This window comes from Microcebus murinus, chromosome 8 (assembly GCF_040939455.1).
Source record: "Microcebus murinus isolate Inina chromosome 8, M.murinus_Inina_mat1.0, whole genome shotgun sequence".
Taxonomy (NCBI): domain Eukaryota; kingdom Metazoa; phylum Chordata; class Mammalia; order Primates; family Cheirogaleidae; genus Microcebus; species Microcebus murinus.
The window spans coordinates 75,157,503-75,183,197 of NC_134111.1; the positions used below are offsets into that span (position 1 = coordinate 75,157,503).

At 37.2% G+C, this 25,695-nt stretch overlaps 1 protein-coding gene across 2 annotated transcripts in view; it reads left to right on the forward strand.

Moving 5' to 3' along the window:
* Positions 1–7,678: 7,678 nt before the first annotated feature.
* Positions 7,679–25,695, forward strand: part of CDK15 (cyclin dependent kinase 15) — a 75,593-nt gene continuing 57,576 nt past the window's right edge. For both annotated transcript variants that reach the window (XM_012738969.2, XM_076005370.1), the window contains exons 1-6: positions 7,679–7,801; positions 8,520–8,669; positions 8,886–8,980; positions 13,471–13,550; positions 22,830–22,924; positions 23,679–23,741. In XM_012738969.2, coding sequence (XP_012594423.1) covers positions 7,679–7,801; positions 8,520–8,669; positions 8,886–8,980; positions 13,471–13,550; positions 22,830–22,924; positions 23,679–23,741 — 606 coding nt within the window. The remainder of the gene's footprint in view (positions 7,802–8,519; positions 8,670–8,885; positions 8,981–13,470; positions 13,551–22,829; positions 22,925–23,678; positions 23,742–25,695) is intronic.

Genomic DNA, 25,695 nt, shown 5'->3' on the forward strand with positions numbered 1-25,695 from the left:
TTTCCAAAAAAACCAAAAAACACAAAATACTGTTTTTGTACCAGATCCACAACTGGTAAACTACTCTTTCAGAAGTGGAGACCAGGATGTGGAAGAAGCCTGAATGAGAGACAGAAATCTAGTATCAGGGCAAGGAGCCTGGAATTTAAGTCTTGAAGACTAAGTAGTAACTGGGACATTTGGTGTTTCTGGGCAGAAATTCCCGGGGGTCCAGAAATTGTCTAATTAAATGAGTAAAAGTTCAATAACTCACCAGTTTCAAAACTTTTTCTTAAAGGCAGTGGAAATAGAAGATAACACTGGAATTTACAACATCAACTTCACTGTGAAAATTAAGTACGAGTAAACAAATAGCGCACTAATATGAGATAATAGTATGATATAAAGAAGCAGCAGATATGAGTGTAGAGGTACAAGGGAGACCTAGATGCCATGTGCTTGCAGTTCTGCTTATTGTCAGCAGACAGCACTCTCAGCAGGTAAGTTTCAAAGTTAAGGTACTCCAGGAAGAAGGAAGGAGGAAGAAGTGCGATTTCAGAATTGTACTCTGTAGCTTTTATTTTTTACCAAGGGTGATGTTACATGCCTCCTGAATAACGCACTAGATTCACTTACCTATACTGGTTATTCTAAATATAATAATTCATTTAAACATAGGCTTCATAATTCCTGAGGAATGCAGCCAAACGGAGAGATTTCACATTCTTGGTGCAAATACAATTTATTAGTATCACCTCATTAAATAAAATTTGTGAAATTTAATATATAGTCTTTGGGGAACTTTATAAATAATTCCTATTATTTACTGGTTTAGTAACCTTAGGAAAGTTACTTACACTCTCTGACTCAGTTTCTTCAGTGATTAAATGGCATTAATAATGGCACCTACCTCACTGTCATGGCATTGTGAGGATTAATCTCTGTGCCAGCATGGTGCTTGGCATTGAGCAAGCACTGACATGGTAGCTGTTGCTATTATGATGATGATGATTGATGTAGTTTTATTGAGTGCCTCCCCAATATTTGATGGAAATAGGCAGGAATACAAAGAAAGAGAGAAAGAATCAAAATGTATGAATTTTGTGTATATGGTTTTTTAAAAAATATTGTTCTTTTTCTATATTTTTATTCAGAAAATTCATAAACATACAAAAATGAGCCTCCATATAGCCACCACCCAGCTTAACCAATTATTAATATTTTTACCACTTTTGTATTTCCTATCTCCAGCATTATTTTTCTGGAACATTTTCAAGCAAGACTGGAAATTATGTCATTCTAATGTAAATATGGTAGTATACATCTCTAACAGCAGAATTGTTTTTAAAACATAATCACCATGCAAAATTAAAAATAAACTACTAAAATCATCTAATACCATATTTAAATATCAATATTTGTTTCAGGAATGTCATTTTATTTTATTTTATTTTATTTTTTTTTTTTTTGAGACAGAGTCTCGCTTTGTTGCCCAGGCTAGAGTGAGTGCCGTGGCGTCAGCCTAGCTCACAGCAACCTCAAACTCCTGGGCTCGAGTGATCCTTCTGCCTCAGCCTCCCGGGTAGCTGGGACTACAGGCATGCGCCACCATGCCCGGCTAATTTTTTATATATATATCAGTTGGCCAATTAATTTCTTTCTATTTATAGTAGAAACGGGGTCTCGCTCTTGCTCAGGCTGGTTTTGAACTCCTGACCTTGAGCAATCCGCCCGCCTCGGCCTCCCAAGAGCTAGGATTACAGGCGTGAGCCACAGCGCCCGGCCAGGAATGTCATTTTATGATTAATTTGTTCAAATCAGGATCCAAGCAATGTCTACATATTGTATTCGTTTCTTGTTTAAATCTTTTTAATTCTCTTCTTTTTGTTTTTATTTTTTAGAGACAGGGTCTCACTCTGTTGCCCAGGCTAGCGTGCCGTGGTGTCATCGTATCTCACTGCAACCTCAAACTCCTGGGCTCAAGTGATCCTCCTGCATCAGCCTCCTGAGTAGCTACGATATAGGCACAGGCTACCATACCTGGCTAATTTTTTCTATTTTTAGTAGAGACAGGGTCTCACTCTTGCTCAGGCTATTTTTTTTCCTTTTTACAATGCCATTGATTTGTTAACATTATTTGCCTTCTCTGGTTTGGCTGTTTGATTCCTTGTGGTGCTATTTTACTTCTCTGTCCTCTGTATTTCTTGTAATTTGGTTTTAGATCTAGAAGGTTTAGATTCAGGTTTAATTTTTTTTTTCTTTAGTCAAAAATACATCACAGGTGGTGTTGTGTATTTCCTGTTGCATCATGACAGGAGGCACGTAAGTTAGTGAAGCTAAAATTGATCAGTGGGCTCAGATGGTGTCAGCCTAACCCCTTCATTACAAAGTTCCTCATCAATCCTTCATCTAATGATTTTAGTATCCTTTGATGATTGTTCAGCTTACATCTATTATTGCATTAGTGATCACATGGTAGTAATTTTTTATTTCTATCCTTTCTTCTGCATTTATTAGCTAGAATTCTATAAGGAAAAACTTTTCCCTCATTAACTATTTGATAACCCTGGGAAAACAATTTATATAGAAAAGACAAAAAATGCTTAATTTTTCTCCTTTATCAATATTCAGAGTAATAAGTTTATACATTAGAAACATCCAGTGACCATTTTTGTTTAGAATCACTATAAAGTTATAGCTTTACACATTTCATGTGTTTCAATCCATTGTAGTCATTATTCTTTTAGATACTCAGATTGCCCAATCTTAAGCCAATGGGAATCCCTTTCAGGTTGGTTCCCACATCCTTTTTTTTTGAGACAGTCTCACTCTGTTGCCCAGGCTAGAATGCCATGGCGTCAACTTAGCTCACAGCAACTTCAAACTCCTAGGCTCAAGCAATCCTCCTGCCTCAGCCTCCCGAGTAGCTGGGACTACAGGCATGCACCACCATGCTCGGCTAATTTTTTTTTTTTTTAGTTGTTCAGCTCATTTCTTTCTATTTTTAGTAGAGATGGGGTCTTACTCTTGCTCAGGCTGGTCTTGAACTCCTGACCTCGAGTGATCCTCCTGCCTTGGCCTCCCAGAGTGCGACTCCAGTTCGCTTAAGATGAACCTGATAAATCTTTCTTAATAACTTCCTTGCTTTCTGGCAAGAAAGATAACCCAGGCTCATCTTGCCCAGTTCATACTCCAGACCTGGAATTCACCATTTCTCTGGGGATGTTTAGTTCTTTTTAGGAGAAAATGGTATTTAAACAACACAAATTGATCATTAGGGCTACTCTTTGCTATTGAGTTGTTGTTGTTTCTATCTCTTTTTGGTTGACAGAAATTTTTTTTTAAAGAAAAAAATCATAAGTTTATATTTCCAAATCAAATTTAAGATCACCTAATTTTTACTAGATTTCTTTGGTATTTACGTCTATTTTCTCTTATGCTGAAAAGTTTGGTTTCTAATAATGTTGGCATAATTACTTATTTGTTTTAGCCTAAGATACAGCTGTAATAGTGATGGAGTTCAGGACATGCTACCCCAAAACATGGCACCTTGGCATCTGAGAAAACATCAGAAGCAGGAAAGTTATTCTCACCTTCTTCTAACCACTTCTGCCCTGAAGCAAGTCATAAAGCCCAGCCGATCTTCCTCTAAAGTAAGTCATAAGATCTTAACTTTAGAGATAATCTGTCTATATGGCGAGGAAAGGAACATCCTTATCCTCAAAGATACACAGACACCAAGAAGAATCTGAACAAATAGGCCTTGTTAAGTTCCTCTTAATTTATTACCATTAGACCATACCCTTTTGTCCTTCAATCATATTTCTTCACAGCTATCCACTTCATCAAACTGAGTAGAGAAATACACAGATTTCCCCATTTCTTGGGGGTCTTCATTTCTGAAGGCTCTGGTGTCACGCAAACTTGCATTAAATAAATTTGTGTGCTTTTTTTTCTCTTATCTGTTGTTATATGGGTCTCATCCATCAACCTAGAGATGAGTGAGAAAAGAAATCTTTTTTCCTCAACAGTGATTCAAACTCATAGTAATATTGCTGTTACTGGTAAAATTACAGACTACACTTTATTTGCCCTCATTTCTTTGACACAAAAGGTAACACATTATATAATAAATATTGTTATGTATTTTGCTTTTTCTACTTAACAATATATTTTGGTGATCATTCCATGTCATTACACAGAGATCTCATTGCTTTTTTTACAGCTGCATATTACTCCCTTCTGTGAATGTGTATGGATTATTTTCAATGTTTCTGACACAAATTTTACATTATTTTCCACATTATTATCTGTTGAATGCTGTGATAATCTACATATTTTAGAAAGATCATGTTTCCTAATTATTTGGCTAAATTTAATTAAGAGGGAATGCAAAGCTTGGAGAACAGCGCAAACTCTCAACTAAACATAGTAGTTTGAATTTAAACCATTTCAGGCTAATGACATCATTAACATCATTAGCCTGAAGTGACCAATAACCTGTAATTGTACTGCTAATTGAAAAATGGCTACCATTTGTCTTAACACAGATTCCCTGAAAACAGAGCCTGAAGCAAAACCTAGGAGCGCGGGTGTGTGTGCAGTTTGTGCAATCCCAGGGAAACAGAAGTGAGGAGAAGGGGAGAGCTGATAAATGGAGCGTATTTCTGAGCTGGCCTCAGCGCCACAACAAGCTTGGCTGGTTTCATAATGGTGAAAGTGCACTCCAGGAGACTGCCTGCACTTCTGGATTATGTCACCTAGCCCTTGCAGGAAGTTCCTGGAGAGGTCAGAGCCTCTATTAGTCTCTTTAGGCTGGTGAGCAAGCACAAGGGTCTCTCCTTGTCAGTCAGCTTTATGAGTGGGGACTCCTTGTGCTATGATGGCAGGAGGTGGCAGCAACAGCGGGCATACTTCAAGATGGCAGGAATGGCCAGGCGTGGTGGCTCACGCCTGTAATCCTAGCAAATCCTAGAAAAATTAGTCCAGGCGTCCTGGACTGTAGTCCCAGCTACTTGGGAGGCTCAGGCAGGAGGATCACTTGAACCCAGGAGTTTGAGGTTGCTGTGAGCTAGGCTGATGCATTCAGGACAACAGAGTGAGACTGTCTCGGAAAAAAAAAAAAAAAAAAAATGGCAGGAATGGCTTCTTCCACAGCCTAGGCTGTTGAAGTAGGCCCAGCCAAGCTGATCTGGAGTGGTACATAAACTGGATATGATGCACAATTTGAAATGAAATCACCTAAATCTTCTGTCCTTAGTTAGAAACCTGTGATAACAAAAAGTATTATTTCTGACACAGAGCAAGAAAACACCTTTAGAAGTCATCTGATATTTTTCCTTGACTTAAAAAAAATTATAACTTTTTAATTTTTGAAAATTCAGAAGGATATTTCACAATTTCACCTCAGTAGCCCATTCTAGTATTTATTTATTTATATACTTTTAGAGAGAAGATCTCCCTCTGTTGCCTAGGCTGGAGTGCAGTGGCAGGATCATAGCTCACTACAGCCTCAAACTCCTGACCTCCAGCAATCCTCCTGCCTCAGCCTACCAAACCACTAGGATGACAGGCATGAGCCACCATGCCCAGCCCATTCTAGTATTTAAACATAGTGATTTACAACTTAAAAAATCAGGCTTGGCCAGGCGTGGTAGCTCACGTCTGTAATCCTAGCACTCTGGGAGGCCGAGGCGGGCGGATTGCTCGAGCTCAGGAGTTCGAAACCAGCCTGAGCAAGAGCAAGACCCTGTCTCTACTATAAATAGAAAGAAATTAATTGGCCAACTAATATACATAGAAAAAATTAGCCGGGCATGGTGGCGCATGCCTGTAGACCCAGCTCCTCGGGAGGCTGAGGCAGGAGGATCGCTTGAGCCCAGGAGTTTGAGGTTGCTGTGAGCTAGGCTGACACCACGGCACTCACTCTAGCCTGGGTAACAAAGCGAGACTCTGTCTCAAAAAATAAAAAATAAAAAAATAAAAATAAAAAAATCAGGCTATTTTATTTTAGTATACTTGTGATTTAGGTGAATAATCCTCTATGCTAATAAAAATGTTGGTCATTTAATAATTCTAAAACTTATCATAATTAGAGGGTGGTAAAGAAAGATCATCCTAAACTTGGTCTGGAATGTAACTTTTGTATGATGAAATTCATAATATCTTGTAGGAAGAAATTAGAAATTTTCTGATAAAATATAATTAATATTATGACAAATTCAAATGGATAAATAGTGTGAGAAACTAGCTTCTCATTCTCAGTTAATTATCAGTCAAACGTTTATTAGTCTTTAAGCCAAATATTCTTTTTTTTAACTAAGTGTCCCTAATTTGAGTGAATCTCTTTTCTTTCTTTCTTTCTTTCTTTCTTTCTTTCTTTCTTTCTTTCTTTCTTTCTTTCTTTCTTTCTTTCTTTTTTTTTTTTTTAAAGAGATGGGGTCTTGCCATGCTGCCCAGGCTGGCCTCAAATTCCTGTGCTCAAGTGATCCTCCTGCCTTTGCCTTCTGAGTAGCTGGCACTATAGGCATAAGCCACCACACCTAGCTTAAGGTAATCTTTGAATTGTTTTATTTTAAGTCTCTTCCCCTATGGCAATTTTGAAATAAAACTTCTGCTTATAATTAAATTATCTGAAAGTTTTAAAAAAAAACATCCTGAGGTTCAGACATCAAATATCCATAAGTATTGTGGTGATAATAGACATGATTCTTATTTTTTCCCTTAATGATAATGATTGTGTTTATTTGTATCCAGCCTGTCTCACTCTATGATTAGTACATTATAGTAGCAATAATCTTAGAAGTCTGTCAGAGAAAGGCATTCTGTTTAAAGATTACAGACTGCAAACCAGTTTGAGCCAGATTCCTTGACATGTCATACTATTAATGTCATGCTATTAGTACTTTATGTATAGTAAATGTTAATTATATTTATGTAGAAGGAGGGAGGGGAGCGAAGAAGAGAAGAAGGTATTTCAAGGAAACTCCTCTCTCTCCAGCGTATCTGCTAATATCATTTTATCTGTATAGTAAGTACAACATAGGTGCTTGCTACATGATTTTTTATAACAAATGAATGAATGACAACCCCTCTAGGACTATTAGACACTGTATTGCTTGAAGGCAAAGAGATGGAATAGGTATACACAAGCTTTCTTCCTGTTATATGATTCTGTGGTTTCTTTGACTACTGAAAGTTGGCTAGGTAGCAAATTTCTTTTAAAGTCTGAAAACCAAAATGCTTTCAGATTAAAGATAGGGATAAAATACTCCTCAACATGTCCACTTTAGCAGCAAGGAAGTCTAATAAATATCAGTATCATTATGAGCGATAGCATGTAAATATCATTACGTGGATAAGCAATGTAAATTCCTAAAGACTAGGTATACCAATATCACTGACTTGTGGCTGGAATAAGAACCTTAACTGTGCTAGATTTTATTCTATCCAGTATTAGCTGCCTCGTTTTCAGTTGTGCACGTATGAATGTAAGCACCCGCCTTTCTGATGGAGAGTTTCTTGCACTGATAGGGAAAAACTGCTGAAGTCATGAGGCTGCTCCAGGCAGAGCGCTCATGTGAGTCATATGAAAGCTCCACACTGCTGACCTCTGGCAAAAAGGGAGTGAATGAGGGTAGGAGAGGCAGAGGGGCAGAGAGGTTCAAGTGCGGGTTTTTCTCCTTGAACCTAGAAGATTATGGGTCAAGAGCTGTGCGCAAAGACTATACAGCCTGGATGCAGCTGTTACCGCCGTGCGGAGGGAGGCGAGGCACACAGCTGTCAGAGGAGTCAGCCTGAGACGATGGAGGCTGCGTTGGAGGTATTTGTATCCCAGGAGGAGCATCTTTCTCTATTGATAAACCAAGGAGTTCAGACACTCCCTTTCTATAGCGCGGTCTGATTCTTCTGCGGTAGGTCTAAATCAATAAAAAGAAAATTCTATTAAAGTCACAGAGAATTTATAGCTGTAGTTATCAAACTTGGGGATTTTCTTGTAAACCAAAAAAGAAAAAAATAATTCTTGGCTTTGGGCTGCATGAAACTCACTCGACTTGAATTTGAGAAGGTAGTTCTTCTCTGGAAATCTCTGAGGTACTAAATTACAGAGCTGAACCTTAAAAGGCAAGCCGCAGTACTGGTTGGTATGCTGTGGGTTCAAAATTTCAATAATTAACTCATGATTATTAGCAATGCGTACTAGAGGACTCTTCCCCTAAAGCAATAAATTAAGTGGACATGAAAAACAAGCCTGAGTTAAACACACAAAAAATTGGAAAACATCCATCCAAGAGATTAGGTTAACCTAAGTATTAAAGACATATTTTTAGGTGAAGAAAGAATGTAGTATTTCAGCAGTTGATACTATTATGGTCTTTTTTAGGGATCTGACTTTCAAGAAAGGTGTCTTTTGGGGGTGCAGGAAGACTAGAAAATATTTGAAGAATGAAAATCAGGCAAACGAAGAAAAAATGGTTTTGCCAGGCACTGAATCTTGACTTTGCATAAATTTTATTTCTGCTCTTTCTTTTTTTCTCTAGCTAACAGACCTAAAAGAAGCATCATATTCCATGACTTCATTTCACCCCAGGGGACTTCAGGCTGTCCGTGCCCGGAAGTTCAAGAGTAAAAGGCCACGGAGTAACAGCGATTCTTTTCAGGAAGAAGATCTGAGGCAGAGTTTTCAGTGGGTGAGTGAGCAGCTGATGTTGATCAAGAAGCATTTAATGCGTGCTTGTCTAGGAGGCTGGCCCTTACTTCCAGGGCAATTACCGAGAGGGCCTTCCCAAGTACGCTCTGGCCATGCTGTCTAATTTCCCTGGGGGAAAAAGTTAACACTAAAAAATGTGCTCTTTCTCTCTTCCCCACCTCTCACCCGCCCCCTTCCCCCCATTCTCCTTAAGCAGAGGAAGAACCTTCCTTTTGGGGCAGCCTCTTCTTACTTGAACTTGGAGAAGCTGGGTGAAGGTTCTTATGCTACAGTTTACAAAGGGATTAGCAGGTGAGTGACTCTTAGGTAGGAGAGACTTTAGAGATGAGGGTCCCACGCCCCCTTATTTTACATTATAAAGCCAGGGGAGACATCACAGAAGTTCACAGCATTCAGGACCTGTGCAAGACACCCTGGCCAATAGGGAGAGAGAAGCGATGGTTTAAATAGCCTGGAAAGCAAAACAAACTTGGCTGCCCTAATTAAAATCAGCATACTGAAATATTTATTAGCCTTTCCTCTCTTTTATTCTATTCAAAAAATTGAAACAAAATAGGCTTTCTTTACTACTGACCCAAGGAATAGTTACCACTCTGTAGGCAGGTGGGAAGTGCACTTGGTAAGGTATCTCTAAAGGATTTTATATATCCCTCCCTACATCATGATGACAGAGGTTTGCAATGGCAACCTTGAGTTTGCTGCTTCATTCTTGCACCTTGCCTTCATAGAATAGACTGAAGTTGGTTTTGCAAAGTACAGTATATGCAAAAAATGAATCATGAGTTTTCTGCACTTGCAAAATATACAAAATGTCTGGAGAATAAAAATACTACTTATCCAAAAGCCAATTACCCGTTTTGGTAAACAACAAACTTTGTTAAATATATATAAAAGATCCATAAATTTCACTCTTTTAGCTAAGGTGGGAAAATTGAAAGGTCTTATTACTTTAATTTATATTACTCCAGTGGAGAAAATAATAGCTCAATAGTGGTTAAATGTTAATTTTAAAAATGTGATACATATACAAGACTAAATATTTACTATTTTAGTATTTGTGTTATTTGCTATTTTTACTTGTTAAAACAGAATTGTAGGGGAAATACAATTTCAAATGTATTGTATAGAAGGAATTCCCTTCTATAGACTGTTCTAGGAAACTGAGAAAATAAAAGATTTTCTTCAAGAAATACAGCCTACTACTGGGATGAAAAGTACATGAGAAATATTTGTCCATGTCCACAGGGATATAAGTAGCAAGTTTTGCAAACTTTGCAGCAAGTTTTATAATAAAAAAATAAAAACCTGATCACAAACATCTGTTAATGGAAAACTGGGTAAATAATCACGATACCATGAAATAGTAGCAGCCATCAAAAGTATGAAGTGGATATACTAAAATGAAAAGATCTCTAATATTTAAGAGAAAAAAGCAAGTTACAGAGCAATATGTACCCAATGATCCCATTTAGAAAGAAGCTCTCAGATATACTGTACATATAAATTTGTAAATTTTATACATATATGTATAAATTTGTATATATGTACAAATATATACATATATTTGTATATATGTCATCAAATTTTATACATATAAATTTGTATGAACTTAGAAGAGTCTGGGAAAATACACAAGAGATTAGTTACTTCTAGTGGCTGAAACAAGAGTAGGAAAAGAGGGGATCACTCTTAAACTCTTACTTTATTCCCTACCACACAGGCATAACATTTAATGTAAAAAAAAAAAAAGATGTCAATGATTCTCTAATTTAGAGTTTTGATATATTCTAAAGCTACAATAATTAAAATCATGTAGCACACATAAAAGAAAAGACATATCAAAGAAACATGCTTCTAAAAAGTTTATAACAGCCACAAATCCAAATATTAGTGAGATGTAATAAATGATCATGGTGTCATTTCAAATCATCAGTGGAAAGAAGACAGTCCAATAAATGGAGCTGGAACAATTGTTAACCATTTGGAAAAAGTGAATATACAATATGAATTCCCAATGGATTAAAGAGTTAAATGAAAAAGAAAACATACAAGAACTAGAATAAAATATGAGTGAATTCTGTGTGAGCTTTGGACTGGAAAGGTCTGTCTGTATGCATAACACTCAAATCAGAACCTATAAGGGAAGATCGGAAGTGTCCACGGTGCCCATCTATCCAAGTATGTCCCAGAGATTTCCAGTTCTGAGACATCTTGTTAGATATTTCACTGAAACAGTTACCATGGTCAAACTGATTTGGGAAACCTTAGAACAAAGTCAAATGTGATCCTTTATTGAAGGAGCTGTAAGCATTTAGAAAATGTTAACTTACACCATGGCTGTCTAAAAAAGATTAAGGTTAAAGTATAAAGCATTTTCTAAACATATTTGACCAAAACCCTTTTTTTAGAAAGGTGAGGAGTGAATTTCACAGAGCCATGCTTTGAGTAAAATACTTTGGAAAACACTGACATCATAAAAATTTTAAGCAATTTCAAAGATATAATGAGGCAAACAAAAGAAATTAGTGAAAAGTATTTGTAAAATATTCCAATAAAAATGTGGGCAAATATGCAAATCACAAGAAAAGATTAATAAACTTATGAAAATTCCATTCCACAAGTACTTAAAGAAATAGAAATTATAATGTGAGAAAACTTTTTACCTATCAAATAGGCCAAAAAAATGAAGATAAAAGCGAAAACAAACCCACAGTGATGGAAATATGTCAAAGGGACACAGGAGCCAACTGAAAGAGCTTCCAAAGGACAAAGCTTCAAAAATTTAAGCAACAAAATAAAGTAGTATTTATTTTGTATAAATATAAAATAATTTATTTTGTATAAATATAAAATAAATGTCTATGAGTCCATACTGAGATATATATAAATCAATAAATTAGCAAATGGGACAGAAGAAATAAATCTCTCATGCAGAAGAATTCCAAATGATTTATGTAGATAATACACCTTCAGTGAGGGCTACTTACAATGACATTCATCCAAAAGTACATTATGGAATGGGAGAACAAAAGAGCAACGTTACAGTGGAGAAACCTGACAAACACCATTGCAGACAGGTGATTAAGGTCAACATGGAAAGTCATAAATCATGATGCTAGTAGGCACCCTTAATACGATGTGATAAAAATGGCACTTTATTTCCCCTAAACCCACAAGCCCAGTCTATGAGAGAAAAACATCAGAAAAATTCCAAGAGAAGGGCATCATAGAAAATACTTGACCAGTACTTCTCAAAACTGTCAAAGTCTTCGAAAACAAGAAAAGTCTGGGAAACTGTCACAGTCAAAAGATGCCTAAGGACACATGACTACTAAATGTAATACTGAATGAGATCCTGGACAAAAAGAAAAAGACATTAGGTAAAAACTAAAGAAATCCTAATAAATTATGGACTTTAATAATAATGTACCAATATTAGTGCATTAGTTATAACAAATGTACCATATTAATGTAAGATGTTAACAATAGAAGAAACTGAATGTGAGGTATATGGGAACTTTCTGTATGTACTATGTTCTCAATCTTTCTGTATTTCTAAAACTGTTCTAAAAAATGAAGTTGATAAAAACAAAAACAAAATCCTCTTTAGTATTGGTGAGGGAGTGGTAGAATGGCCACTGTCGTGACCAGTTAGTGTTATAATCACTTCATGGGACAATTTGGGAGCATAAGTTCAAATCAATGAAAACCTGTGCACTGCATAATCTTTGATGTAACAATTCCACCTCTACTTTAAGGAAATAATTGGGACTGTGCGAAAAGATTTATCTACTAATATGATCATCATGGTATTTTGATAATAGCTAAAAGCTAGAAGCAATTTAAAAGCATTTGGAATTGGCTAAATACATTGCAGTATATTTATATGATGAAATATTACATCATTATTAAATATCGCCTTGTACAAGAATGAATAAGAGGAAGTGGTAAATGGAGGAAAAACAGGTTATTAACAATATGATATGAATACCACATTATTAGAAATGGTATTTTTATGCCTGCATTAAAATCATCTCTGTTCTCAGCACTTAGCTTGATCATGAACAAAATGATGAGTGAGGGGAGAGTAGGAGGAGATGAAGAGAGAGAAATCAGCCTGGGCAGATTGGGTAGCACTTAGAAGATCATTGTAAGAATTTGGCTTTTATTCTGAGTGAAATGTGGAGACATGGAGGATTTTGAAAAGAGAAGTAATTTGTTTTCACTTTCATGTAAAAGGATACATCTGGCATTCTGTTGAGAGTAAACAGTAGGAATAACACAAGTGTACGAACAGGGAGTCTGCACCAAAGGGAAATGAAAAGAAAAATACACTTCAAAATATTATGAGGATGGATTTGGTGGGGGTTTTTTGTTTTTTAAAGACAGGATCTAGCTCTGTCACCTGAGCTGAAGTGCAGTGGCGTGACCATAGCTCACTGCAGCCTGGAACTCCTGGCCTCAAGTGATCCTCTCGCCTCAGCCTCCCAAAGTGCTGGGATTACAGGTGTGAGCCAGTGCACCTGGCCTGGTGGAGAGTTTTCTCTGTGCTTTTCTGTATTTTCCAAATTTTCTATAATGAACATATATCACTTTAGTAAAGAGAAAAAATGTTTTGGGATACATATATAGTAATATATGTTAAACTTTTTGAGAAAATTATAGATTCATATGCTGGAATATATTTTGAAGGAAAACTACTTTTGTTAATCCATCCTTAGTATAATTGCTGCTTTGAACCATCTCAATTAAGTGTGTGCCCATCACTGCCTCTCTTCTAGAATAAATGGACAAGTAGTGGCTTTAAAAGTCATCAGCATGAATGCAGAGGAAGGAGTCCCATTTACAGCTATCCGGGAAGGTAAGAACAGTAAAAATGGACCAAACAGATTTGTTTTGAGTCTTTGATTTAGTAAAAAAATGCATTGTATTTATCCATTCAGCATCTATTTTTGATACTTCTAGAAGTAACATTGCAATTAAAATTTTGTTCTTCATACAAGTTTTCCAAGAGTATGTATGATTTATTCTTGAAGCAATTAAGATTCAGAACTATTATATCACTTGACAAAAAAACTATGAACTCAGTGAGTAATTGCTAACATGTTCCATGTGTTTGGCCTCATGCTGGATGCTAAGGCTGTATCTGTATAACCCCAGAAAATTCCTATAAAAGAGAAAAATATAAAATCACACAAATTCTTAGTGGGAAATTTGCCTGATCATAACATGTTGTTCAGATAGCACTTTTTAAATGTGAGGAAGGCAAGTATTTTTACCTGTATTCTTCTCTGTGCCCTGGGCAATGTATCAAATGAGTGAGGAACCTGGTGTCAGATGAACTTGGGTTTGCATCATAGGTCTACCAATTACTAGTGATGTGACATTGGGTAGATTACTTTACCTATCCAAGTTTATTGCAGAAAGAGGATAATAATTGTACCTTTCATGGAGTTGTGATGAGGATTAAATGAAAATATGCTGATAAAGTATTTATCAGAGAGTACATTTTCAGAGTTCAACAAATGTTGGGTATTCTACTATTCTTTCCCTTGTTGATGTCTTGTTCACCATCATGATGACTAATAATTTGTAATATAAAAATCAAGAAGCTAATATAGTGAAAATGAATCATTAAAAATACAACTTATCAACCTTTATTATATGAGCCATTGGAAATAAGATGATGATAGGATTGCTATCATTTCAGCAAAAACTCAGAGAAATGGCACTTTCCTGGCTTTACTTTCTCCCCTTTTACTTCCCTCCTTTACTGAACACATAGTATATACAAAGCATATTGCAGGGTGTTGTGAAGGATGAGAAGAGAAAGCTTCAATCTTTGTTCTGTCATTTTCAGTCTTAACAGAGCAGCTGATTCCAGTTACAAGTGTATAAAAGACATTGTAAACTAAGAAGAGAATGAGTTAGTCTCAGTGTGGCTAATGGAGTCAGTAGATTTTAAACTGAGCTTGGAAGGATGGGTTATGCAAACAGGCATGGAAAAGACAATTCAGAAAATGAGTTTATAACTGAATTTGATACCATTTCTAAACATCTTTCAAAGCCCCTGGGAAATACGTCATTTTAAATTTAAGCGGAAGGGCCAAACGCTATCACTTTAGCTGGAGATTCATCCTCATAGGATCAGGTGCATTCTGGGGGGAAAGCATGGTTTTAAGTGTTTAATATAATGGAGGCTACATTTACTAAGATACTTATTAGTGGTCCCCAGGAAAGGATGATCAGATTTGGAAAGGGATGTGTGGATAGGTTGAAGAGTATTTCTGAACATAAGAGAAACCCTCAGGTCACCCGCATAAGGGGAGGGTCTCTTTTGTGAGCTTGAGTGTGCCTATTGCTTGAGGTTGGCTTTGCTCAGATTTTGCTCACAGCCAAGTTTTTCAGGTTGACATTTAACTGTAACAGTGGAACTTTTGCCAGTTTTGCTAACAGATGGTTCTCAGCATGGTTCAGAAAAGCTGGATCCTTTTATTCTGTTTGCTAAATGTTTCTTTCATTGCATATTTACCAAGGAATTGCCTCTCCATCACAGGTGTTTACAATTACATTTAGGATTCAACTGTGGACTTTCTTGTTTTATGGACTTACCTTACTGAATGCTTTGCTTGTATAATATTAAAAACCACAAAAGGATTTTTGACACGTTGAAGGTTGTTAGGCATCCAATTTCCAACAATGAATGTTTCTTTTTCCGCCAGTGTAAAAGCGTGGAGCCCTTGTTAAAGGAGCCCTCTCCCCTCAAGAAGATATGAGGCTTCACTTGAAAACTTTGGCACTGTCCCATTTTTCCTGTAAGGACTTTAAGGATGTGAGACCGGGGAGACAGGAGGTTAAATGAGAAGGGCTGGAAGGCAAAATACGAACAGCTGGAGTTCATTAGTTAAAATCCAGGGTCACTAGCTAAAAAGGCAACCGTAAGCCATGTGCAGAAAAACTGAACAAGTAATGCAGCCTTCTTTAAAAAGCCTTGAAGCAGGAATTACTTTTCCTGAATAGTTTGGCTGCCCTGATGGTATAGCAGCCCAAGATTTATTAAGTATGATTTTACTACATATACAGTCGCTCCATATATAGGTAGAATACATGTGGCAGTTTATTAGTCTGGTCATTTGGAGTACTATTTGTTTTCATTTGATCCTAACATGTACTATTATGAAATTAGCAAAAGTATGAACAGCACTAAGGGAAATATATCTTAATATATGTGCCGGCTGCTTTTCATACCTCTTTCAATCCTCTTAACAACTGTTAGAGATAGATATTATTATTATTCAAATATATAACTGTGATTCAAAGCAAATCTCTCTGATTCAAAAATTCATATAATTGGAGGCCATCCTGGCACCTTAGAAAATCTTTTATAATTGGCTCTAGATTTATATTTTAAATGTTTAGTTCTACAACTAGGAGAACTAATTAGTTTATTATTAACTAAACTAAATATTATTATTAACTAAACTTGATAATATTTAGTTTTATTAAACTTTATAACAATATCTTAATTATGTGCATTATTCTAAATATCTTTCTAGAAATAGTCAACCTTTGGCTTAAACCTAGGACTTTCAGGCTATTAGCAGCATTTTTTTAAAGGAAGGGGGCATATAACTAACATTTTTTGAGGACCAGGCATATGACATAATCTTCCCCTTACACACACACACAGTCTTTTTTTTTAACCCCTTACACCAACTCTAGGAAGTAGAATGTGTTATTTTTGTTGTACAGATAAAGAAATCTCTGCTCCAGAGAGATTAGGTAACTTGTCAGAGGTCATAGAGCTAATAATCACTATTGTTAGGTATTAGAATCCATAACTATTCTATTTAAAATCCTTTCTACTTTATTATGGTAAATTTGGAAATGCTTAATTTAACCATTTATTCTCTAGCAACAGTAAAAAATAAAAATAGAAATCTGTTTTTATGATACATCTTATATAAACATTAAGGAAAATGCAGAAGAAATATTTTCAGAAAATAATATATTGTATATTCATCAATTCTGATCTCTCGTTGATTCCATAGTGCTGGTAATTGCAGTGTTTAAATTAGAAACAGTTTCAGCTGAGAATCTTTTAAAATCATTCTCTAGTAGAAAACATTACAAAGTAATTATTCCCAATCCATATATGAGAAAACTGAGCCAAAAATAGTGTAAGGAACCTCTGGGAGGTCACACAATGAGGCAGAGGAGGAGTTTGATTACAATCTCTGAGTCACCAATTACCACAAATAGACTAAGGGAGGCCTGGTTGACAAGTCTTAATATTTATCTAACATTTATCTAAACTATATTTTTTCTTAGAATGTATAACTTGACTCCTTGATTTGTGATTCTCAGAGAAATTGTAACATTAGGGACTACAAACTCTTTTTTTTTTTTTCAATGTCCAATGAGGGTTGGGAGTGGGCCCAATCAATCATTGATTACTACATAAACTCATTACGACTGTCCTGGTCTTTATTAATTCACAAGCACTTACCAAGCACAACATGCCAGGCCTGTGCCAGTGCTGGAGATGCAGAGACAAGGACAGGCTCCATCTGGGCCCTCAAGGAGTGTACAGCCTAGAGAGGGCTCTGACTGCCAGGCACTCGCTACATACAGCCATGCCCTAGGACTTTGAGAGTCAGCCTTGCTCTTGTCATCATTATCTTTTATATTTTCTTCTAAACTAAAGCAGAACAGGGTAGAGTAACACTAAAACATTATGACCCACTGCACTTGCAAAGCATCAATTTTTCTAAAACTTCACTAAACTACAAACCCCAATGAAATTAACAAAACCAAGAGTTAAATATTTTTGTATCTTTGTGAGATGAAAATGATAATTTTTTCTAAAAACTATTCAATATCTCTCATATATGAGATCAGATTAAATTCCATTTAAAGTTCCACCAGTTGGCCATACTAAATACCTTTTGGACATTTAAAATAAAGAAAGAAATACTTTACATTTTTATAAACGCACTGAATAAAAATCAGGTTTTTCTTGACTTTTGGGATTATGTTGTTTTCTTTCTTTTTTTTCTCTTTCCTTTTTCTTTTTCTGTCTTTTTTTTTTTTTTTTTTTTTTTTGAGACACTGTCTCTGTCACCCAGGCTAGGTACAGTGGCATCATTGTAGCTCACAGCAACCTTAAACTTCTGGGCCCAAGCAATCCTTCTCCCTCAGCCTCCTGAGTAGCTGGGACTACAGGCAAGTAGTCTGGCTAATTTTTTCTATTTTTTGTAGGGAGGGGGGGTCTCAACTTTGCTCAGGCTGGTCTCCAACTCCTGGCCTCAAGCAATCCTCCCACCTCAGTCTCCTAGGATATAGATGTGAGCTACTGCGCCTGGCCCTATATTGTTTTCTTCGTGTTTTTCCTTTGGCACCCTGGGTATTCTCATGATCATACCAAGTAATGTATGTAAAAGTCTTCCAACAATGCCTGGAATGTCTTAAATGCTCAATGAGTGTTAGCTATCATTACCCTAATCATTATCAAATTATTTTAGAAGCAGTCAAAGAAATTTCCATGTGACTTGCCTGGAATTAGGGACAATTCTTAAAGACACAAAATAAATTGGAGTATCTTAAAGGTCTTTCAATTTATCTTTGTGTTTTTTCTTTAAAAAATAAGTATACTTAGGATATGTGAATTATAAAAAACAATAATTTTATGAGGATCAGAATGCTAATTTTAGGATCTTTCCCTTTCTCAGTTGACTTTTGTGCCGCTCAGCTGTTTACTCTGCAGAACAGACACCACATCCTGCTGTGAAGTTTATGAGATGCCATTGAAATTAGAAGAAAGAAGGACCTTTTCTTCCTGGGTTTAAGACCTACCCATGTGAGGCTGTGGGCATTTTAGACCCCTCTGGTGGGGTTTTATCATCAGGTTTTTCTTGACTTTTGGGATTAGAAGAAAAAAACAAATGATATACCAACAATGCCATGAGATAAATGCTTTAAACATTATCTGCCCTCTCATCTGAATTTCCTATTCTTAACTCAGCAAAATTCACAGTTTTCATAAAACTATTTCAGCAGTTTTGGGGTGTTGGAAAAATAGTAACAGACATGGCCATAAAACATACAATATTTATAGTCCAATGATGGAGACAACAAAAAGAAACAAGGAATAGACAGACGCATCTTCAACAGAACACCCTTTAGCAACCAACTTTAAGTATATAAATGATATCAGGTAATCAGTGACCACTAATTCAAAGATAAATATTTATTGAGTGCCAGACATTGGCACTGAGGATGTAGCAATAAGCAAAAAGACAAAAGTGCTGCTTTTAATGGAGTTTACATTCTCAAGGGTGGAGACAGACAATAAGACGATAAACAAATACATATATATACACACACATATATATGTGTGTCAGATGGTGGTGATAAGTGCTAGGGAGAAGAATAAAACAGGGCTCAGGGGTAGAAGATCAATGGGGTGGGATGGGGTGGAGGGCTGCTATTTCATCTAGAATGGTCAGTGAGGCCTGTATCTTATGTGTATCATTTGAGCAGAGGCCTGAAGGAAACATCGTGATTTTTAAAATAAGCATCCAGGGTTTTAGTAATATATTTAATCAAGACTAAAATTATATTAAAAATAAAATTAAAATATTTTTACAATATTCTTAGTGATTTTAGCTTTACCACATCATTTTTTTTTTTTTTTTGAGACAGAGTCTCTGTTGTGTGGGCTAGAGTACCATGGCGTCAGCCTAGCTCACAGCAACCTCAAACTCCTGGGCTCAAGTAATCCTCCTGCATCAGCCTCCCGAGTAGCTGGGACTGCAGACATGCATCACTGCGCCTGGCTAATTTTTTCTGTTTTTAGTTGTTTGGCTAATTTCTTTCTATTTATAGTAGAGACGAGGTCTCTTTCTTGCTCAGGCTGGTCTCAAACTCCCGAGCTCATGCAATCCTCCCGCCTCTGCCTTCCAAAGTGCTAGGATTACAGGCGTGAGCCACCACTCCCGGCCCTACCACATCCTTTTAAAATCTAATTTTAGTACATGTTTTGTGTGTGTATGGGGGATTCATGTAATAATTTATAAATAAAAATACACAGAAGGCCGGGCGCGGTGGCTCACGCCTGTAATCTTAGCACTCTGGGAGGCCGAAGCGGGCGGATTGCTCGAGGTCAGGAGTTCGAAACCAGCCTGAGCAAGAGCGAGACCCCATCTCTACTATAAATAGAAAGAAATTAATTGGCTAACTAATATATATATATATATATATATATACAAAAAATTAGCTGGGCATGGTGACTCATGCCTGTAGTCCCAGCTACTCGGGAGGCTGAGGGAGTAGGATTCCTTGAGCCCAGGAGTTTGAGGTTGCTGTGAGCTAGGCTGATGCCATGGCACTCACTCTAGCCTGGGCAACAAAGTGAGACTCTGTCTCAAAAGAAAAAAAAAACAAACAAACATGGAAAATACAAGCATTCTTGGCTGATGCTCAGAAATCATTGCTGCAAATATGGAAGCTGTTGGCTGGGCCCGGTGACTCACACCTGTAATCCTAGCACTTTGGGAGGCTGAGGCGGGAGGATTGCTAAGGCCAGGAGTATCATCCTGAGAAAGAGTGAGACCCTGTCTTTACAAAAACTAGAAAAATTAGCCAAGTGTGGTGGCACATGCCTACAGTCCCAGCTACTTGGGAGGCTAAGGCAGGAGGATCCCTTGAGCCCGAGAGTCTGAGGTTGCAGAAAGCTATGATGATACCACTCTGACTTGGAAATTCATGCTGAAAAAAAAAAAGACACCACTGCACTCCAGCCTGAGCAGCAGAGTGAGACCCTGTATCAAAAAAAAAAAAATATATATATATATATATATATATATATATATGGAAGGTGTTGAAAACTGTAGCAGAAACATAACATAAAATTTTAAGACTGGGAGGGAGGTTTAATGGGGTTCAAGGTGAAAGGGAGGGACAAGAAGCTGATGGCAGAGATATTAATTCTAATTTGCATCTGTGTAATGATTTACCTTTACCAAGCATTCCACGAATGGGATCTAATTCCATCCTCATATCAACCCTGTGAAGTCTAGTCAGAAAAGACAGTATCTTTTTTCATAAGGAATGAATTAAGACTTGGGTTGAGATACTCTCCAGAGCTTATTCAGATAGAAAGTGACAGGGCCAGGATTCATATTAGGGCTTCTGGCTCCATAGACAGTTCTTCCTTAAGACACTCAATAAATACGTTTAATAAATTAAGTGCTCACTCTTGGCTGAGTGTTGTACTAGGTGGTGTGGCGGCGTCTCAAAAAGAGGAAAAGTTATTCCCTCTGTTCCTGGGTAGCCTTCAGTCTGAGACTAGGGAGAGTAAACAGATGCCTGTGAAACTGTTTATTACATTTCCAAAGCAATGCCTTTGTGAAAAAATGAAATAATAAATTTAGCCCATAAAGACTCTGGAGGCAAAAAGTAAAAATTAGAGTATTAGTCATTAGCGCAAAGTAGGGTTAACAGGTGTGCTAGAGCTCCTTTGGTGGTGAAGAAGGAAATTCACTGGCTCACAGATTTGATACCCACAGGTTTGCAGGCACAAACAATGCCACCGGGAAGCCATGTCTCTCCATTATCCAACACTGGTTTACTCTGCCTTTGTTTTATTCCCAAGCACACTGTCACCAGGTGTTGGTAATCTGACCTGAGCAACTCCTGTCCAAATCCCACAAGTTTAGCCTTCACAGTTAAAAAGAAAGCATCTCTTTCCTAATGGTACCAGCATAGGGCTCTCCCAGGCTTGGGTTTTGTGCCTGTCTCTGAACCAATCACTGTGGCTAGGGGGGTGCTGTGCTCTGATTGGCCAGTCCTGGGTCACATGGTCACTCTTGGGCCGAGGTGGGGTCAGCCCTTCCAGGATAGCTGGGGAACCCCAGGATAGCTGGGCTGGTTCCCCAGAGGAAAATAGAAGTGTCCCCACTGGAACGGTAAATGGCTGTCAGGAGGGCAGAACAACAGAGAAAATAGGTTGAGATTCTTGAAGGAAATAATTTTCTTCCCAAGTTTAAGAGAGTATTTGAGTTTGTTTGTTTTTAATTTTATGGAATTCTATACCAGGAGAGAGTTCATGCCGGAGACTCATGATATGCAGACATGCCCTATAGAACACTGATTCAGTTTTCATACTTAACTTTTCCTTTAAGCTTTATTTTGTTGTGTTTTTCCTACAGCTGCTGACTAACTGATCCTTTACGTTTTAAAGACGCTGTTTCTCCATGCAGCCATGCCCTCTGCTAAAACTCATTATCTCCTTATTGTGGCTTCTCTGGTCCCCGCCCTCCTAAAGCCAGGGGCCCTGCTATCTCTGGAACCCTCAAAGACAGCCTTTCAAACACCCTCCCAGTCACTCGTGGCCTTTTATTTGGTAGTTTCTCCCCTTTAAGGCTGCATTTAGTAAGCTGCTAATAACCTGTCGTTTAGGAGACAAGATACAGTCCTCAGCCCTCTCCACCTTCGCCTCCCTGGGCTTCCCAAATGTGGTTCTCTCCTCTTTTCAAGTTTGCATTTTATCCTTTCCACGAGTTTTACATTATCTTAAGAAATCCTCTCCAATTTCTATTACATTCAATAATTCTTCACCCCATGCTCTTATTCCTACCCCCTACCAATCGGATCCCCCAGTTCTCTTGGCCCCTCTGGGACTTGGAACTTTGGAGACTGGTCACATGCTGGCAAGTCCTGCTCTAGAAGGCAGAACACTCCATTTCCTGCTCCTCCAACCGCCTTTGTCTCTCCAGGCCTTCTCTCCTGTATCTCTGAAACAGGGATGATGAGATTCCCAGAGGAGAGCATTCACAAAGTGCTCTCTGAGTGCTTTGATGAAATTGATTAGGTAAATGGAAACATTTTTTTGCAACCTCTCTAGTCTGTAGGAACAGTAAGTTGTATAAATGTAATGATTTGCCATTTTTTAAAATAATGAAGGTCCTTTGTAATTTTAAATATTTTCGCTCAACGAGATTTTTTTCCAGCAATAAAAGAAAAAAAAACCCAGAATGCTTGATTTTAAATGTCTTTAAAAAATAAATACTTCATGATATCTTTAAAATGGCACTTTCATTATCAATGCTTGATTAACATTTTGTTTAATTTTTTCTAGCGTCTCTCCTCAAGGGTTTGAAACACGCCAATGTTGTGCTCCTACATGACATAATCCACACCAAAGAGACATTGACGTTTGTTTTTGAATACATGGTGAGTTGTTTCAGCATTTTATAACACATGAGGAAAAAGCCTGGTGCTCGTAGAATGAATCTGTTAATATTTTATGGCATGATAAAACTTTCATTACAATGTGGAAGGTATCATGGAAAGTTTCATTATTGTGATTAGTAAAGCCTTATTGTTCTTACATCCATCTTTAGTCCCGCCTCTTTACCCACTATTTTTCTCCTCCTCCGCCATAGCAAATAAGGCTTTTGAATTTGCCTTCTAAATAAAACTTTTGCACTTATTTTTAGTCTGTTTTTAATCACTATCTGAGCAGAACCCAACATTTTTTCATTGACGATAAAGATATAAATAACAAGATATTAAAAAATCGTACATAAGCTTACGAAAGAATAACTCATTTTGTCTTTTTGGAAGGAAAAAATATTCAAATAAGCAGACAGAAATCATAAGGTATGTGTACTTGACTTGCCTCCAAGGACACTTGGAGAGTGAAAAATTCCTGTGTCGTTGTGTTCAGTGCCAGTCGTTTAAAATGAGCATCTCTGTTTGTGCCGAGAAACAGGCTTCTTTCTAAGAGCAGCCAGTTAGAAAGACACACTGTGTTTGACTTTAACAGTGGGCTCTCAGAAAACCTGGTTATGTTCCTTTTGCACCTTATTCTCAAAAATTCTGAACTTCATAATACCTTCTGACAGTCAAGTCTATGGTCTGCTTTAGGATACTATCCAAGCACCACTAAATTCACTCTCTTCTCCTTCTCTGCTGTTTCATGTAGCACACAGACCTGGCCCAGTATATGTCTCAGCATCCAGGAGGGCTTCATCCTCACAATGTCAGAGTGAGTACACTGAGGGTCAGAACTCTCCTCTGCCTTGCTCACAAAAGGAGGAACAGAATTTTGAAACCGACTGCCATTGTAAAGCAAAGTCCCATGATACTAAGTAAAGAAGATGGACATTACTAATGTTCTAGAGAAAGGAAAGAAATAAAGAAAAAGAGTTGCCCCTAAAGATACAGAGCAATGTCTAGCTGTTTTCTAGGCAGCCTAATATTGTCAGTCATTGCCATCATGCAAATGTGTCTTTAGAGGTACAAGCCAATTAAGGAGATTACAGTATAAGGAAAACATAAATCATAAAATAAATACCTTCTTCATGGCAGACTACAGTGGTCTATGATAAAGTTTGCATTGCCTATTCTAGCAGATTCTATCTTATATGTGGGACTAACTTCCATTTTTCCAGTAGTTAGAATAGAAATAATAATAAACTGTTAACTAGCTATAATTCTACATCTGTTATAAATTTTAGAAACCACTTGTATTTCATACTTTTAAATCCCTAATGTTTTACTGGCATTAATTAATTGATTGGTTTTTAACCATATGAAATTTGTATACAATATATTTATTCATTTAACTAATATTTATTTATGTATTCATTTATGTATGCATTCATTGAAGAAATATTTAGCCATGGTAACTAGGAATACTATGCAAACACATGGTAAGAGGGCCTAACCTAGTCTTGGAAGTAGGGAATTTTGGAAAGGAATGTTTGAGGACAAGGAGTTGAAGAGAGTAAAAAAAGTTTGAAATAGCTATGCCGAAACTGGGGTAGAGAACTATAATAACTAGAGAAACCAAAAAGAATAGCCAGTAGTGTGTTAAAGACCCTGGTAAGGGTGAAACCATTAAATTACCTGCATGATCATGGGATTTTTTTTAATGGCAGTGTTTAGCAGTTTGAATAGAGGAGCAGAGAAACTAGACAGTTGGATTGATTCAGAGTTGGAGTTTCAGAGACGAAAAGACAGTTGGGCAGGAGAGTTGAGCAGATTGTCAGGAGAGAGGGTAAAGTGCTGGCCAGTGGCTTCTAGACTGAGTCTAACCTGAGGGAAGGAAGTGGAAACCAGCAGGTTGCTGAGAGCCACAGAGAGAACAGAAGGGTCAAGGACTCAGAGGTGTTGATGAAATAGAAGAACAGATGGAAAAAGAACGATCATGGGAAAGTGAGAAGATTTTCAGGCTTGAGTGACTCTCACATACTAGACACCGTGCTAGTATGTGATAAAAAGACATAGAAGACATGACTCCTGCCCTCAAGGGACTTACAGTTAAAATAGGAGATGGGAAATATACACCAGTATACTATTGTAGGACATTTGTGTTTAATGCCAAGTAAGAAATAAGTCCCAGTGTTGTAGATGTGCAAAGATGTCAAAGATATCTTCCAGTTTTTAGAGGTTTAAGATGCTACAAGATGCACTGCCTTTCAAGAGGCTGGAATAGGGGAAGATGTTATAGGGAGAGGAAATGTTTTCAGCAAAAATACAGAGTAGGAAAGCAGAGGATGTATTCAAGGAAGATGACCTAGAGTCATGGATTGTTAGGGACCACAGTGTTTTTCTTTCTTTTTTGTTTTTTTAGGAGACAGGGCCTTGCTCTCTGGCCTAGGCTGGGGTCAGTCACACAATCATACCTCACTGCAGCCTTGAACACCTGGCGTCAAGCCATCCTCCTGCCTCAGCCTCCTGAGTAGCTGAGAATATAGGTGTGTGCTACCACACCCAGCTAATTTTTTTTTTTTTTTTTAGAGATGGGGTCTCACTATGTTGCCCAAGCTCACATTGTTTTCAGTCTGCAGGTTCTGACCTATGAGTGGGTTATGAAATCAATTTGGTGGTTAGCAACCAGCATTTTTTAAAATAAAATAAATGGATGAGAAGAGAAAATATTAGGGTACATTGCGTTTAGAAAGAGTAAGTATTATTTTGTGCAATTTTTTTCCAGT